Source organism: Hydra vulgaris, chromosome 05 (assembly GCF_038396675.1).
Source record: "Hydra vulgaris chromosome 05, alternate assembly HydraT2T_AEP".
Taxonomy (NCBI): Eukaryota; Metazoa; Cnidaria; class Hydrozoa; order Anthoathecata; family Hydridae; genus Hydra; species Hydra vulgaris.
Genome location: NC_088924.1, coordinates 6,240,001 through 6,258,757, shown reverse-complemented (window position 1 = coordinate 6,258,757; position 18,757 = coordinate 6,240,001). Strand labels below are relative to the sequence as shown.

The following is an 18,757-nucleotide window of genomic DNA, read 5'->3' as shown; positions in this document are numbered from 1 at the left end:
TGGTAGATATCACTTAAGACTAAGATTTTTGATTGTTGCACATTAGGTGGAACATAAGAATTATAAGAATCTCCAAATATTAATTTTGATTTTGATCTCGTCATGTATAGCAGTTTTGGTTCACTTACATCAACAAACATAACTGTCTTTTTTTTTAATTGATTCATTGTCTTTTTCAAAGAACTGATATTCATTTTTTGTTAATTCTTTTTCAAGAAATTCATTTTCGTCTTCAAATTCACTTAACTCGCTATCATCAATATCAACGTACCTTGTCTGATAAACTGCTGTTTCATTTCTTATCTTTTTCTCCATTTTTCTTTATTTCCATCAAAAAGTTATTAATTTGTCATTATTAACTTTTTGATGGAGAGTTTTATCAACATTTTGACATGTAAAATTTCTGTTACCGCGCATGTTTTCTAAATACGAGTAGTCTTCAGCATTCATTGAAATACCGAAAAACTTCTCTAGCTTTTCACGACGTTATGGATTGAAGCAGAAAATGTCAAAAAGTTTTTTAAGGGATTTGTTCATGGAAAAATATCTACCTAAATCACCTTGCTTGTTTTTGTCAACCCTTTTAAGTAGCGATATTCATTGATTTCACTTTACAGACGTTTTAAAATGGCTTGATATGATATTGAGTAGATATTACGCTCTGTCTCATGAATTTCTACTAACTTTGCAACTCTTCGTCAAGCACTTTAAAAAGATAATTTATTGTTGATAAATACAAGTTAAAGAACGATAAAGACAAATGAAAGAACATCTCTGAGTAAAGGCAACTTTGTATGATGAAACTACTCAATCTATCTTTGTATGATAAAACTACTCAATCTAGTATCAACTACTTTCTAAAGGAGTTTGTTTATTTTGATTTAAAACTATTTTGTTATCACGTCTTATCACAATTTTTTTCATTTTAATTGATATCTAAATTTAGTTATAAGCAATAATAAAGCATTCTCTAGCAAAGTAAAACAAAAGCTATTTCTTAAGTATATAAACTTTACGTTTTAACAAAAAAAGTTTTATTACATTTTTTTTTAAAACGCAACTATTATTCATTTTAATTCAAATTTATCTAATCAAAATTTAAATTGCGTAAACTTTATCATAAAGTTGCGTAACTTTATACCCAAAATAACCGCTGCAAAGATTTTTCTTTTATGTTGTTTTTTTTTGTTGTTTTTTTTTATATCTTTAAAATGTTTAAATAGAAGTAGAAGGACAACCACAAAAATATAGAAAAAACTGAATCGCTTTTCAAACTTTTCTAAAAAAATTAATAAAGAATAACTGGTTAAACAAAAAAATATAGAATTTTGAACCCCTCGACCCCTACGCATATCTCTGCCTATTCCGAGCCTGTATAGAGTTTCAAAATATGCATCCCGGTTTGAGTTTAGGAGTCGCAGTAAACAACAATTCAAAAGTTTTAAAATTTATCAAAAAGCTGACACGTAATGTTGCTTAAACAAAATCTTGATTCGAATGATTATGAAAATTTAAATCAGTTTAGTGAAATTAATTTTCATCCTTATATCAAGCATAAAGTATATGGCATTAAAAAGTCTGAAAATGACCCAAGAGATTACTGCTTTCTAGTTCTAGATAACGAATTACAAATATTACTTGTCAGCGACCAAGCGACCGAGACAGCAGCTGCATCAGTTGATGTTTATGTTGGTAGGACATGTTAATTTCCATTACCACTTGAGATTTATTGCTGCTCAACAATTTTTCTATTAATGATAAAATAAGAAATTAAAAGTTATGTGTTTCATAATTTAGAATTTTTTTTAAATCGGAGCAGTGATATTCAAAATAATTCAAAAAATTCAAGTTATTAAACAAAGTGGTAAGCAATTGTGCATCTGAAATGCCTGTAAATTCGTGCAAGCTTTTCAGCTTTTTCTCTTAAAGATTTCTAATTTTTCTCCAAATAATGCCAAAGGATGAAAAGCTTTTTAATCAATCTAGAACTAGCTAGACAAATGTGCAAGTGCCATTAAAAATCATGAAAAATTTGCAATTAATTTTGAAAACTTAGATTCCTACATTTCTATAATTCATGGCCAGTTTGTTGCTGATGTGCTTTTTACATTAACAATGAATCAAACATCTTGATTGAAATAGTTAGCATCTTTTATTTTAGATGCATAGTTCTAAATTGTAGCTTAACTGATATATTGCTAAATCATTAGTAATTTTTCTTTCTTTCTTTTGCATTTATCTAAATGGGTCTTAACTTTCTCTATTTTTTTAAATTATGCTTTTTTTTACAATACTTATTATCGCTCTGTTTGGTTGATCACTTAATATGGTCACTTGATTCCACTTACTAGCATTATTTGATTAGTCACTTAATACAGTCACTTGATTCCACTTTATTTAGTTGATCACTTAATATGTTCACTTCAATCCACTCACTTGCTTTATTTGGTTGATAATTTAATATGTTCACTTCATTTCACTCACTAGCCTTATTTCTTTACTTAAAATGATACTTTTCCACGTTGAAGAACATAAAATCATATCATATATATAATATAAACATATAATATTTATATACATATAGATTAGTTTTATATTTAAAAGAAATGCAATATAATCTTTAACTAAACCTGTAAAAATGAAAAATACCTGTTAAATAACTATAAATTAATCAAACTTTGTTGCTAAAGATTTGTACTTAACTTTACTAAAGATCCAAAAACTTTATTGGGTTGGGGTTTTGTTCAAAAACCCAAATTTTTGCCAACCCTGATTTTATGGGATCAAATATTAGGTCTTGAATAAATTGTTATTTTTATTTTTTGTATGACTATATGTACTAAAATTTTTACTTAAAAAGTACTTAGCTCCAAATTTATTTTATCAAACCTTGTCTTGGACAAATCTGGTTGGTCAATAGCTGTTGTCTTAAATTACTAAGTTTCTCATTATTAAAATAAATGTTTCAATTTGAGTTTATTTTCTATATGTGTTTTTAATGTCTGTCTAGTAGTATAAATATGTATATGTTTGTTTGACCTTGGCATATCTAAAGCATGTTAGTTGTTATATATATTTTTGTTTATACCTATCCCTAAATGGCTTTTGTTTTATGTACCTTTTTTAAATAGCTCTATAAAAAATTGTATTAGAAGTTAATGAATTTTAAAAATATTCAACTCAAAAAAGAATTATATTAACAATTAACCTTAACTTTTTTAACTCAACTTTAATATAGAAACAAAAACAATCATTCAGTGCATTTGAAATTTTTTTTTTATGATGAATTTACACCTTTTAAAATAGGTTATTTCAAATATAATGTTTTTAATGTCGTTGTTGAGAAAAGCTGAACAATATTTACATTCCAAATTTCATAGTTAAAAAAATACAGTATACCATTTGGTGAACAGTTCTAGACCATTGAACTCAATAGGAACAGGTATATTAGTAAATATCAAGCTTTGATTTACATTGGCAGCTTTTTAAATAATTATTGTTATTACTTTTAATTATTTTTAGTATATTTATTACTAAATATATTTTATAATATAAAATGTTATGTTGTGTAGTTGTTGCTTTTAATGTTGTTTAGCTTTTTTATTATTATTGTTGTTATTGCAGAAAATTAGTTTTACTTCAACTAAAAAAAGCTATAAAACAATAATTATGCTGTTTATTTTTATTAACCTTATATTTTCAACAATATTTTTTGTTGTTCATTATTTTAAAATAAAAATAAATTTTAATTTGATTTTATAAATAAAATTAAAATTTATGTGTATATATTGTGTTCCATTTTTTTTTCCCCAAAGTTACCACTGGCAATTACATTTTTTGATACTGATTTTTAATTGGTTGAATCAAAACATGTTTATTGATCTATGACATCTTACAATGTCTCAGTGTTAAACATCAAATTTGCCATCAAAATAAAAAGCATTTCACTTTTTAAAATCTGAAGAAGAAAAAAGATTATGATGGAAATTAATGTTTATATGCTAATTTAGGTTTTGAAAATGACCCTGATGATGTTCCTGGTATTGCACATTTTTGTGAACACATGTTGTTTCTTGGGACGCATAAAGTTGTTGTTTTTTCCTTTTATTTTCTTTGTTTTTTACTTTGTTTTTAAAATTGAATTCTTAGTTTAGCAGCGTACTGTTATTAACTTTTCTTATAATAGTTATCTATGTGCACAAGCTCATAACAAATATTTATGTATATATGTATTTTTTTTTTACTTTAGTACCCAATTGAAAATGAATATTCAAAAGTAAGTATTTAATTTTAGAATAGATAATGATGATTTTGACATATATGAATGTTTCTTTCTTTTTTTTTTAAGTTTCTTTCGCAAAATTGCGGCTATTCAAATGCTTACACATCAGATCAGCATACAAATTATTATTTTGAAGTGAAGTCTGATCAACTAGAGGGTGCTTTAGACAGGTAGTTTTTTAAAACATCTAGCAATTGATAATAATAAGTTGTAATTAATAATAATAATAATAAATGTATTGCTCTGCAATTAATAATAATTAATTTTATAAATTCTCTATTGGATTAACTGCATGATTATAATAATAATTTAACTAAGAAATTCTTTCGAAATGAACAATAGCAATATGTTTAATACTTTAACAAAAGTTTGTTTGTTAAAATATAAAACGATCAGATAATACATTATTTTTATAACTAATGTCAATATTGACTCCTTGCAAGGCGATTTTTATTACTATACCATTTCAGCTTAAAAATAGTAATATATAATATTATATAACAACAAAATAAAAAAGTACATTTATAAAATATTATTATTACATTATTTGTGCATTGAGTGTCAAAATTAAAACAAGAGATAAAAAATACTTAAAATAGATTTCATTTGACATTTTATTTTTATGTTAATAAAACTTTTTTTTTTTCTTACATTCAAGTATTTATCTTCTAACAATGAAAATAGCTACTCAAATAAGCTATTCAAATGCTTATACATCAGATCAGCATAAAAATGATTATTTTGAAGTAAAGCCTGATCAACTAGAGGGTGCCTTAAACAAGTAGTTTTAATACAAATGTAAATTTGGCTCTGCATTATGAGCTATAAAATCATAATTTCATAAATAAATTGTATAATTTTTTTATTGGATTAAAACTGCATGGTTGTATTAATAGTTTTATGGTTTAACTAAGCATTTGTTTAACATAGTTCTTTATTTTGAACAAAAGGTAATTTTTTTTAAGTATTTAACCTTAAGTATTACAATATTATTATTGATAATATCAATATTAAATATTCAAAATTTTATTGTTATTGTAATCACCTCCCAAATGCCTTGACTGTAGTGTCCCTACAGGCACGAAAACTACTTTTTTTTGTTTTTTAAGTTTCAACTGTTATTACAACCCTCTCTCTATCCTTCAACTCTGAAATAAGAGATACATACATGATCATACCTCCTAATGATAAACTTTGGAATACAGCTGCATAATGATAAAACTTGGATTATGCAAGTAAAACTACTATAAAATTTGATTAAAACTATTATAGTTAAAATCTAGAATTAGCAACTGACGAATTAATTTTGTTTAAAAAAAAAATTATTTGATATAATTATGATTTATATATTAAGAACTGGGTTTACAAAAGCCAAGTTGATTACTAGGCAACCTGGCATATGCTTCAGATCCTGACCATTCTGTTATATTGTTAATAAGTTTCAAAAAAAGTTAATAAAGTTAATAAGTTTCAAATTATTGGAAAATCTCTAAATAACTAAAAATTATTTAAACAAAAATTTTGTAATGCTTGAGTTACATTGCTTGAGTTTTTTATTTTTCTTGTTTACTTTCTTTTTGTTTTTCAATTGAAAGATTTTTCAAATTTTCCACGTTTTCAAGATTTTCGCATGGCTGAATAAAAAGTAACACCTTTTAATACTTATTTTCATGAATATCTAACTATGGTGCCCATGGATTGAAAAACCGCATTTTGCAAATTGGTTAGTAAAGAAGGCAGAAAACCAGGCATAACTGGTAAACCAGTTATTTACTGCAAACAACTATTGTAATATTGTCGACATTAATGAGTCCTCTTCTTTATGTCTTTTCAGATTATCATTCACTATTAAGATCTCATGGAAACTATATATACAATCAATTGATAAATTACCATCTGCTAAGGTTGTTATTCTTTATCATATTCATTATTTTCTTACTCCTGATTCCATTTTCTACCTCTACAAAACTTTTATTTGCCCCTGTATAGAACTGTTTTCATATTTGGGATGGTTCTTCTAATGATGCTTTTTCTCTTCTAGAAAAAGTCAAAAATTGCAGATTTAGTTGGGCATGCTCTATATGCCAAGTTTAAGCCTCATTCTGGGTTAACTTTTCATTTAGTAAAGTCTCATTCTTTTACTGCATCTGTCTTTACATGCTCTAAAAACCTTTATTCGTCTAGTTTTTAGCTCTTCAGAGCTCTCTCCCATGTTTTCCTGACTCATACAACCTACTTTTTTCAGGTCTTCTGTCATCCATTTTCTATATGTATATATATATTTAAATTCATATATACAAACATGCACACTCACATAATATATCACACACTTACGTGGTATATTGATATATCGTATATTGACAAAGAATTTATACATTGTATAGTATACATGAATATAGATAATTATTATAGTAAATATAATATACTTTGATATAGATGTAAAGAACTATTATTTTTGGTTATTTTCTAATCTAATATTTTGACAGACACCTTATTAACAATCATAAAATAAAAGATCATTTTGTGTTAATAAGGTGTCTATCAAAAGATTACTCTAGTCTGTACAATGTCTAATAGTTTTGGTTTTTTTTTAAAAGGGCTGAAGTTTGGACTTCAGTCCTTTTAACAAAAAACAAGAAACTTTGCGCTGAAGACAGCAGACCAAACGTAACCTCACTTGCTTGTTTTGATTGTACAACAACCTGTGAAATAAAGTTGATTTATTATGTGTGATCATTTTAATAGTGATTTAAATTGATTAACTGCTTTTTCAAATGGGTGATAGTGGTAGTGAGTCTGATCATACAAGTTATAAAAAAAAGATAAGAAACCCAGATGGTTATAAAAGGAACAAGGTTTAGAAATCTAGGCTTACTTGTGTGGCATATAAAAACCACACGAACAAAAAATTGATGAAATAATTCGTCTAAAAATTGGTCAGATTTCGGCTCTGTAATTTATAGTTGGCCTATAGACCTAGGTTGTTGGTTGCTTGTTTAGGTTGTAAATATTTGTAGGCCTAAGACAATAGAATGACATTTTTAGGGTAGTCTACAATCACTTATCATATATTAACTTAAACTCTATTTTGTTTCCTAGACTAGACTGCCTATAATTTTTTTTTATAAAGTAAAATTACAACATAGTGTTTTATTTCAATTGTTCAAGAAAGTGTTTTGAATCTATTGGCCAAGACACCCTTGATAATGCATTTATGAACTTTTACAGCCAGTTCAATACAAAAGATGAGCAGGATTTTTTTTGCATGGCTTGATTGATGTTACGGACATTGTGAGAAAGAGGACTGGTTCAAGAAATAGCAATGAAAAAAGTCGTGATGTTAATGAAGATACTGTATGAAAAAGAAAAAGTAATGGCGGAAACAAAAAGGAATTTAAGTATCATATTTTAATCAGAGATGAACGAGTACAGGTTTGTGTTGTGGCATTTTTATCAATATTTTCTGTGTCAGAAAAGAGGGTTTAAAGAGTAAAGGGTTTAAAAATGAATACAAAAGCAGTTAAAGATTTGAGATGAATACATACAAGTTACATTACCAGTCATGATATTCTAGCTAAGGTATACGCTCACATAGACTCCTTTCCAAAAAAATTAATCCACTATGGCGGAAAGAAAAGGTATTTTTTGAGTGAAGATTTGAATTAATCTATGAACTATTCATAAAAAAATGAAGGGGCAAAGTTCAGTTACAAGTCCTATTATAACTACTACAATGAGTACTTTCATTTACGTTTCGGGCAACATCAGGTAGACACCTGTTGCATATGCAAAGAGTTAATGCTTAAGATAAAATCACCTCACCTTAATGAAGTTGCTAAGCAAACAGCAGTAACTGATTTGGGAGTACATAACAGACGCGCAAAAAAATTTTAATATATATATATATATATATATATATATATATATATATATATATATATATATATATATATAAGTTATGTTAGTGTATTCTAAAAATAGAATGCTCAATGTTTTTAAAGAACAGAGCAATAATAAATTAGTAAAAACACTTATTTAATTTTCTTGTAATCAACTTGTTGAAGAAAATTATATAAGTGTTTTTACTCATTTATAAATAAATATATACATATATATATATATATATATATATATATATATATATATATATATATATATATATGTATATATATATATATATATATATATATATATATGTATATATATGTATATATATGTATGTACGAACCCTTTGCATTGTAAACATAGTTGGACTTATTCTATCTGCAAAGCTTGACTCTTTTTCCCATCGTTATAAAGTTGCATCTTATTTTCCATCATATAAAACTCATTCTTGCTAGACTCGTCATTCAGCAAAGTCTTATTTGTTTACTGTATTTGTCCCTGCATGCTCTTAAAACTTTTATTCCCCTAGTTTTTTTCCCTGCACTTCAACCTTTTGGAACTCTCTCTTTGTAGAATATTGTACAAAAGTCATCTGTCAATACCTACAAAGTCATCTGTCAAACTTTGTTTTGTTTCCCTATAACTCTATTCTTTATTTTCTAGTAACTCCCAACTTAATAGTGGTTGCTTGCACCCTTGTTAGGAGTGAATCAGAATAAAAAAAAAAAAAATTCAAAGGGTTGATGAATATATGTGTATATATATATATATATATATATATATATATATATATATATATATATATATATATATATATATATAACCCTCGGAATTAAGGTTGGCATTCAGCAATGCTGACCTAACTGCCGACCTGAAAGTGTTTGAGGTCGGCAAAAAATTGCTGACCTCCTTTCTATGTTTTATGGTCACACCTTTGTATCAAATAATTATTGTCGACCTGATGCCAACCTCAAAAAGATTAAGGTTGGCAAATTATTGCCGATCTCATTTTTCCTAATTCCGAGGGTTGTATATATATATATATGTGTATATATATTCATATATGTATGTATATATATATATATATATATATATATATATATATATATATATATATATATATATATATATATATATATATCAGGCCTTGTTAAGTAGCGTTACGCAGCTCACATTTTACCTGCGAAAAGGCAATTTGCCTATGCGTTCAGCAGTTTCGCGCTACGCAAAAACTTTAATCTTTTAGAATATTTTAAATTATCTTTTGATGTCGTTAACGTGACGTTTATTCAGAAAAAATAAAGTCGTAAGTAAAAGTATTTAACCACAATTGTAAACTAATTGATTTTTTGTTAAAGAAACACTTTAATAAATTTTTTTTGTTGTTGTTAAAAATTAGTTAAAAAAAATAAAGTGTTTTAAGTTTTATCTTAAGGAATTAAATATAAAAATTATTTTTTATCATAATAGTTTAAAAATGCACAATTTATTTTGATGTAAATATTTTATTAATAAGATATTTTGTTTATTGTTAATTCAATAACATAAAGTTTTAATGACGTTCGCATTATAAAATAACTTTAATTGCAATGCGGTACTTGAAAAGATGCTAGTGACGCATTATAACTTCTAACAATACAAAATATATTTACCGAGTTGAGTTACTTAGAAATGCGTTACGCGTTTTCGTTACGCAGCAAAATCTCGTAACAAGGCTTGATATATATATATATACATATATATATATATATATATATATATATATATATATATATATATATATATATATATATATATATATATATATATATATGTATATATATATATATATATATATATATATATATATATATATATATATATGTATATATGTATATGTATATATATATTAGGGTTTCTCATTTCCCGTAAATTTAGCATCCCGGGATTCCCGGTGTGTAACTTATTTATCCCGGGATTTCCCGGCATTATTTTTAACAAAAAAACAAGCGGTTTCTGTTAAATTTATCTTAGCACGCTAATTAATATTACTTTTTAAAATAGAATATTGTTTTAAAAAACATAAGCAATCAATTGATTTGTCACTTAATCGTGAACAAATTTTTTCAATAAATAGACCGGCGGCAGAAAAAGCTCTTTCAGATTCAATTGATGTCGGCTTGATGGTCATTAATGTGGAGTATATTCTTTCTAAACTTTCGCTACGTTTTCCAGTTGCCTCAAAAAGTTCGATTTCTTTTGTGAGCTTTTTTAAATTGCTAATGTCTTCTAGAGCTGCTTTTTCTACTTGTTTGACATTACAAATAGTCGCATCCAATTTTTGTTCAAGTGTCAAAATACTTTTGCCTAATAAATTTAAAGCAACAGGTTGAGGTATTGATGGGTCAGAAACCATGCTTTCATTATCACGACTCACTTCAGCTATTTCATTATTTGATGAACTAGATTAGCTAGCATCCTTTATGTACAACCTGGTATAAATTTTTTTTGCTGTTGCTTTTAATCCATGTTTGGACGGTAAGAGTGGTTTGGAGTTGATATTTGATTTCTGATTATAACTAATTGGGTTGTTTAAAAATTTTAGTAGTCCAATTAAGTTGACATTTCTGCGTTCTTCAATTCACTGCTGCACAGATTGAAGCAGTTTATTAGCTATAAAATTTTTTTTCTCTGCCAAATCATCCAAGATGAATATCATAACACCTTCTGCGTCAAGTAGAGTAGCATTGTTTCTACCAAGTCTTTCTATTCCAACTTTTGTCGGTTGCAGAGAAATTGTTATGGCGTTCATAATCGCTTATTCATTTTCGGAGATATTCAGAACTTCTTTTAAATCGATCATTGCTTTTAGTATACATGTTTTAACTTTAAGGAATCTTTCTAGCATTGCAACAAGACTATTCCACCTTGTTTTGACATCTAATATCAGCTTCAGTTCTTTATAAAAGATTTTACGTAGATTTGTAAAACGTCATTTTTAAGAGATGATTTGCAAAGCATTTGAACCACTTTTCGAACCTTCTGAATTGTTAAGGCTATATTTACGCTATTTTGTAAATCATCAATAAATGTAACGCCTGTTGAGCTGTATGGCTCATCATTACAGTCAAATACATCATCAAACTCATCGTAATCACTCAAACTTTCATCGGAATCTTGCAACTGCGATTCAATATATTTTGCTGAAGAGTCTGACTTTTTGTAAAGAACATCACATACTGCCAAATGAAGTCCATGGGTATAACACAGCTGATGTTCAATATCACTTAGCCGTCCAAATTTTTTCATTACGGATGCTCCGTCAGTGACGCTAGCTATGATATCCTTTTTAATTGATAAATTGAAATCTGACAGTTTATTTTCAACCAGATCAACAATTTTTTGTGCAGGAAGTGATCCAGCTATTGGAGTCAATTCCAGGTTCCAAAACTTTGTTAATAAGTGTAAATTAACATTTAAATAATGTTGATTTTTTAAAGACGTATATTCGTCTAAGGATAAAGAAAATCGCGACCGGCAAGATATTTCTTTTGTTATCTCTAAAACCACAGTTTGTTTAGCTAAATCATATTGTTTTTTTATCATACTCATAACATGGGATAGATTTTTTGGAAATAACATGCCTTTTTCAGACAACGATTCTCTAATAAATTCACTTTTTGTTATGGCATTTATTGAGAAGCCATCCACCGTTGCTAGCTTTGACACAATTTCCTCGATAGTCTGCTGTTTAACAAACAATGTGATTTTCTTTTGCACTATTTTTTCCAAACCAGTATCTTCATGTTGACGCTTCATATTTAAATCCAAATCTTTTTGTTTGTTTTTTAAATGACGAAGGAGCCCACTTGTCGAAAATCCTTTGCACATTATCTTTACATTGCACTTTTTGCAAATTGCAGATTCGCCTGATTTTTCTTTACAAAAATACTGCCATGCTTTTGATCCATTTACAATTGACATGGTATAACTAAATTGAATCGTAAAACAACTAAAGGTAAAGTTATAAATATTTCTTACATATATATGTTATCTTACGTATAATAACTTTATATGTCTTAGTTTGCTGTTTTTTACATACAAAAATTATTAAATATTTCAATACAGAAAAAAATTAAACTTTTCAATAATTTAGAAGTTTAAAAATCAAACTTACTGTTTTCATCAAAAGGAATATTTTTTATATTTTATAATAACGAGAAAAAAGAAAACATCGCATTGCAAAATGCAATGTATTCCTTAAGTTAATTAGTTTAAGATAGTTTCAATAACATTTCTTGTTGTGCAAAATTTTAATATAAGATATGAACACATACAAATGCAACTAAATGCAATAATATTTTTCTTATTTTTGGTCAAATTAGTTTAAACAGTTATCATATGTAAAATTAAAAAAAAATTATGTTCCGGGATATAACAGTGATATCCCGGGAAATCCCGTTGCCACTTTTATCCCCGGGAAGACGGGATCCCGGGATCCCGTTTGAGAAACCCTAATATATATATATATACATATATATATATATATATATATATATATATATATATAAATATATATATATATATATATATATATATATATATATATACATATATATATATATACATATATATATATATATATATATATATATATATATATATATATATATATATATATATATATATATATATATATATATATATATACTGGTAATTTTGAAGGTACTTTTTAATTTTTGAAGGTGCTTGGCAACCCAGAAACACAAATAGAGTTGTTACCTGGAAAAACCCTCTGGTGTACCAGGTGATTTCTAATTACCAGGTACCTGGCAAACATACATAAATTACAGGGTATCCATTATCTTCCAGGATTTCTGAGCATTTAAAAAATATACCTAGCTCTTTCAGGGGTAGCCAAAATTAGCTAGCAACTCCAAAAATTACCAAGGTACCTAGCATAATGAAAAAAATTGCTGAGTAGCCGGCGCATCTAAAATATATTTATATCAGGGACTATTCTAGACCGTTTTCAATGCCGACCGTATTTGGGCTCTGATTTGGGCAGCACCCAAATTAAAATTTGAGGACCTTTTTTTTTTATGGCTATTTTTTTTTTTTTTTTGTGAAAAAATTACAAATTTTCCACTAAATTTCTCTGTATTGGTGGGGCACCGCTGCCCAAATTTTATTCCTAGAATAAGCCCTGTATATATATATATATATATATATATATATATATATATATATATATATATATATATATATATATTCATTTATATTATTTTTAGGTTTGCACAATTTTTTATCTGTCCGCTTTTTACTGAGAGTTCTACTGAAAGAGAGTTAAATGCTATCCATTCTGGTATGTTTTTTTATATTACTTTGTGATTAGGAATTACAATCCTGGGGATATTTTTCAATCCCAGGAATAGAAGATAATCACTCCCAGTATTATAACAAGATATCTATATAACATTACAATTAAAAAAATATATTTTTAACAAAAACATTTATTAAATGCAGTTCACATTGTTGGAAGTAAAATAAAACAAAAATTATGTTAGGAATAAGGAAATTAATTTTTTATATGCTTTGAAATATGACTTTGTAAGCACAGTACATCCAAAGTTACATTGCCCAAACAGCCTTGATACTTGTCAATTTTATTGACATGTGTCAATAAAATTGACACATGTCAATAAAATTGACCATTTTATTTAATAGTGTCATTTCTTTTTGTGTTTTTGATAATAACCTCTCATATCTATCATTGTCATCACCAAGTTCTCTAAATCTATCATTCACTAATATTTGTGGCCTTCGAAGTAACTTTTCTTCTGTTGAGTCTTATCTCTTGCAAAGTTCACTAGAACTAGTTGCTCTCCATGGAACTAATTTGAGTTCAGCTGTCTTATCTTGTGATCTTAGTGTTGATGGTTACATGCTTGGTATCTGTTATCCTTGTTTTCAAAAATTCTGGAGAGCGACCTGACTCATTTAACTATTGTCTAATTAGTCTTCTTACTATCATAAGCAAGGTTTTTGAGTCTTTAATTAACTAATTCTCTCTCATTTTGAATCTATAAAACTATACATCAAATCCATTGCAAATTTGCATATGCTACGGTTGCATCTTTTCATTATGCTTTCCACTTTCTTACTGTGGATTCTATTCTTTATCTCTATAAATCTCAAATCCGTCCTTGTATGAAATACTGTTGCCTTACCTGGAGCGGATCTTCAAATGACGCCCTTTAAACAAGGTGCAAAAACGTATTATAAACATAATACGTTTTTGCACCTTGGTTGCAAAAACGTATTATGTTTATAATACATTTTTGCACCTTAAGTTGGTTGCTCTTGCAGCAAACTTCCAACCATTGTCACAACGTTGTTATGTTGCTTTTTTTTTCTTTTTTATAAATACTATAATGGGCACTGTTCTAAAGAGTTAGTGTCTCTTGTGCCATCTACTAAAATTCATTCTCGTATTACTTGTCATTCAATTAAGTCTCATCCTTATACTGTGACTAATCCTATATGCTCCAAAAATTCTTATTTGTCTAGTTTTTTTCCAAGAACATCATTTCTTTGGAATTCACTGCCTTCATTTAGCTAATAAGCGGCTGGGGTTCAAATTTGTCTGTGGGCCAGGTTTGATAAAAAATAGCCAGAGTCAGTTTTGCAACCAGGACAGCTGCAAATGGTATAACAAATAAAAGAATGAAAAAAAATTGTCCAACAAATATCTCTTAAAAACAAATTTATAATTTATTTTAATTTTATGGATAAATAAAACAATAACTAACCTCTCAGTTTTTAAAAATTACTGGTTAACCTTGTTTATGGTATTGCAAATACATTTTAATCAAATATAAAAACAAATATTACAAAAAAAATTTGTACAAGAAGAATACAAAGACACATATTTAGTCTATTATTACCAAATACAAATACAAATTTAACCCCAACCCTTGTTGGGTTCATGTTGTCTGTTTAAAGTTAAGCATCATTCTACTCCAAGTTTTTCACCTTCTTATGCAGTTGCTATATTTAACCATATTTGGTTTTTTCATCTTTTTTACAACATCTCTCTTTAAAACTTTGTCTATATAATTATTACAAAAAGTCAATATAAAAGTCTGATGCTAAGTTATGTTATTCTCAGTTTAGTAAATTGTGTATCTCAGTTTAGTAAATTACAGGTATAAGTTTCTTAAGACTTTACAAAAATTTTCAACATTTCATCTTCAAAGTGTCATTAACTAAAGTAAGTCTAACATTCCACTATATATATATATTCCACTATATATATATATATTACTTTCAATAACTATATGGGTATCGCAAGGCTCTATCATTACACCAGTATTGTTTCTTATCTACAATAATGATCTCTCTGATAATTTTACATCTAAGGTGGCTCTACTTGCTGACAACATAACTTTATTATTGATTTGATAAAAGTTATAATTTATTGATCGGTTAGAACAAGCAGTCGATCTTTAATCTGATCACTCTTTTGTAACAGCTTGGGACTTACAGTGGCTTGTGGATTTTAGCTTTAAAAAAAACTCAGTTATTTAATGCAAACAATCATCACAATAATGTTGATGTTCCTATATTGTCGAATAACAACCCGTTCATTCTCAGACAAGGTCCAAATTCAAAATTCATTCTCGCTTGGCTTGTCATTTAGCAAAGTTGCATCTTTTTACTGTATTTGTTCCTTCAAGCTACAAAAATTTTTTATTCAACTAGTTTTTTTCCTTGCGCATCAACGAAACCTAAAAACTCTCATTATTTTTTCTTTACAACTTTTAAGTTTTCACCATTTCCTTGTTATTTAACCCTATCCTTTGTTTTCTAGTAACTCATAACTTAATTGTGGTTGCTTGTAACCTTGTTGCTTGTGAATTAGTTTTAAAGATGGGACCCCAGCCATTTACTAGCCCTAGCACAAATAGCAGCTGTGTCTGATACACTTAGTCCAGTGAATCGTCCGCAATTTTTAGTATGTAAATAGTAAGCATTACCATTTACATACTGGAAGTATGTAAATCTGGAAATTAATTTTTTGAAGAAACAAATACATATGTTCAAAATTATAACAAAAATCTTCTAAACTTATTGATTATTTCACTATTATATATATATATATATATATATATATATATATATATATATATATATATATATATATATATATATATATATATATATATATATATATTTATATATATATATATTTATATATATATATACTTATATATATATATTTATATATATATATATATATATATATATTATATATATATATATATATATATATATATATATATATATATATATATATATATATATATAAATTAAATTTTATTTTTTAGAATTTCAAAAAAATGTTTTTAATGATACTCGAAGAATCTCAAGTGTTGATAAAGAAACTTCAAAACCAGGACATGTTTACACTAAGTTTGGTTCGGGTAAGCTTTTCTTATCAAGTTATGTTATTACTGTTGTTGATTAACTGGCGACAAGTTTAGAGAAAGACCTAAAAGTTTTTTTTTTTAATTTTAGTGTTTATTTTAGTTTTAAAGTTACTTAATGGAAAGCTGTAATAGTTTGAAAGCTACAAAACATTCACTTTGACAGAATTTATATTGTTATGTTTTTCTAGGAAATAAAGTATAAAATAAAATTTTTATAGGAAATAAAAATAATTGATCATTTAACTTTAATTTTTGTAGAATCAAGTCACTTTATTGTTACAAATTGTTATTAGTTATGAATCAAGTCACCTCTTTTGCTTTTTTTTTTCCAGTGTGCTTCCAAGTTTTTAATTTCTGTTATGCAAGTTTTTAAATTTGGGGTACCTATTTAGTGTCATAACATTGAACTTTTTCAAGTGCATCATTATCATTCTTAAGGTATAGGCACCATGTTTTTATTGCAAATTCAAGATGTGTGTAATAAATGTACAATTACATCTACAATTTTAGATTTTTTTGGTAATGTATAGAAATGTTCATTCCAAGCATTGAATAATTTTTTGATGTACAATATTCTGTGACTTTTCTATTTGATATTTAAAGACATGGTAATTCTAAGATCTTTTTTGGTATCAGAAGCTATGATGTTATGTTATGTCATTAAAATGTTTGTTTGCATATTATGATGTCAACTAGTTTATAAATATAGTGATGATTTTTCAAAATGCATGATACGACATTTCTCAATATAAAATTTTAATTGCTAGAGCTCAGACCATTCTGAGGTTAATTTTATTTTGAAGCAATTAATGATTCATTCATTTGCTGATGATTGTCAGAGTTAATTACTTTCGTGATTAACATGTTGTCACCTGCAAATAGCTTAGAGTCTTTGAGAATCTCAGGTAAGTAATTGATATATATTGTAAATAAGTTGGGAAAAATTACCAACTTTAAAAGGAAATTTAAAGTTAATTTTAAGTTTTATAAAAAATTTTAAATTAAATTTAGATTTCGTTTTAAAGTTAATTTTAATTTTTTATCAAAATAAAAAATATTTAAAAAAACTTTTACAGTTACGTAAATTTGAGTTATTTTAGTTTTTCTTAAAGTTGAAATATTTGTTTGTTTGTCATAAAAGTTATAAATACATAGTATAATGAACTTATTTATCAAATAATTTCAAATGTAAAACATAATAATCCCAAGTGGTGTGTGCAATTTTGTTTAAATGATTGTGTGTTATGTTTTCCTCCTTAACTTATTATTTTTACTTATATATTTTTAACTTATGATTTTTACTTATGTAGGCAACATCACTACACTAAAAACAATCCCTTCAGAAAAAAATATTGACATTAGAGATCGTTTATTAAAGTTTTATGAGACTAATTATTCTGCAAATATAATGACTCTGGTTGTTCTTGGTAAAGGTAATTTTTCTAAATTCTAGAGTTTATTTGTAATAAATTTGTCTTTAACTATGTTTTATTCAAGATTGGAGTTAACTAAATTAAAACACAAAAGTATTTTTTTATATTTATAGTTCATAAATTGACTAGGTAGAACATGTAAGGAAGTGTCGGTACATTAACTAAGGGTTTTGATTGGGGCAGCAATCCTTTTTTTAATTATTTTTTGTTTTTGTTTTTTTATTCTGAAAAAGTTAAAAAAAGTGGGCATATGTATATCTATATACATTACAGAATATATATATATAAATTATAATATATATAGATATATACATACATTTATATGTACATATATATAAAAAAATATATATATGTGTGGGTGTGCATTTGTTTGTGTGTTTGTGTGTGTGTGTGCGTGTCATTAATCTGAATTTCAAATTTTTTAATCAAAAATAATCTGAAAACCTATATTTTTGATATTTGTATATTTACTATAAATTTTTTCTTTTTTTATACATTTTTAGATTAAGTTAAAAACTAAAAAAACTTTACTTAAACTTAATGTGTAAGCATATTTAGGGATTATTAAAGCATTGAAGATATTTTTAAAAGGGGTTGATCTGAAAATTAAATTTTAAAATATTTCAGTAATTTTAGTTCTGTAAATTGATTTTCACATTTACTAATGTTGTAATCATCTCTCTCTT

At 26.5% G+C, this 18,757-nt stretch overlaps 1 protein-coding gene across 2 annotated transcripts in view; it reads left to right on the top strand.

Annotated features, from left to right (window-relative positions):
* Positions 1 to 1,350: 1,350 nt before the first annotated feature.
* The window catches only part of LOC136071814 (insulin-degrading enzyme-like), a 74,399-nt gene continuing 56,992 nt past the window's right edge, over positions 1,351 to 18,757 (top strand). Inside the window, exons 1-7 of one of the 2 annotated variants that reach the window (XM_065797219.1) lie at positions 1,351 to 1,692; positions 4,011 to 4,087; positions 4,250 to 4,276; positions 4,349 to 4,452; positions 13,438 to 13,511; positions 16,537 to 16,632; positions 17,949 to 18,071. In XM_065797219.1, the coding sequence (XP_065653291.1) occupies positions 1,470 to 1,692; positions 4,011 to 4,087; positions 4,250 to 4,276; positions 4,349 to 4,452; positions 13,438 to 13,511; positions 16,537 to 16,632; positions 17,949 to 18,071 (724 nt within the window). In that variant the 5' untranslated portion in view covers positions 1,351 to 1,469. Of the gene's footprint in view, positions 1,693 to 3,304; positions 3,443 to 4,010; positions 4,088 to 4,249; positions 4,277 to 4,348; positions 4,453 to 13,437; positions 13,512 to 16,536; positions 16,633 to 17,948; positions 18,072 to 18,757 lie in introns of those variants that run through there. The other variant, XM_065797220.1, reaches the window with a different exon arrangement.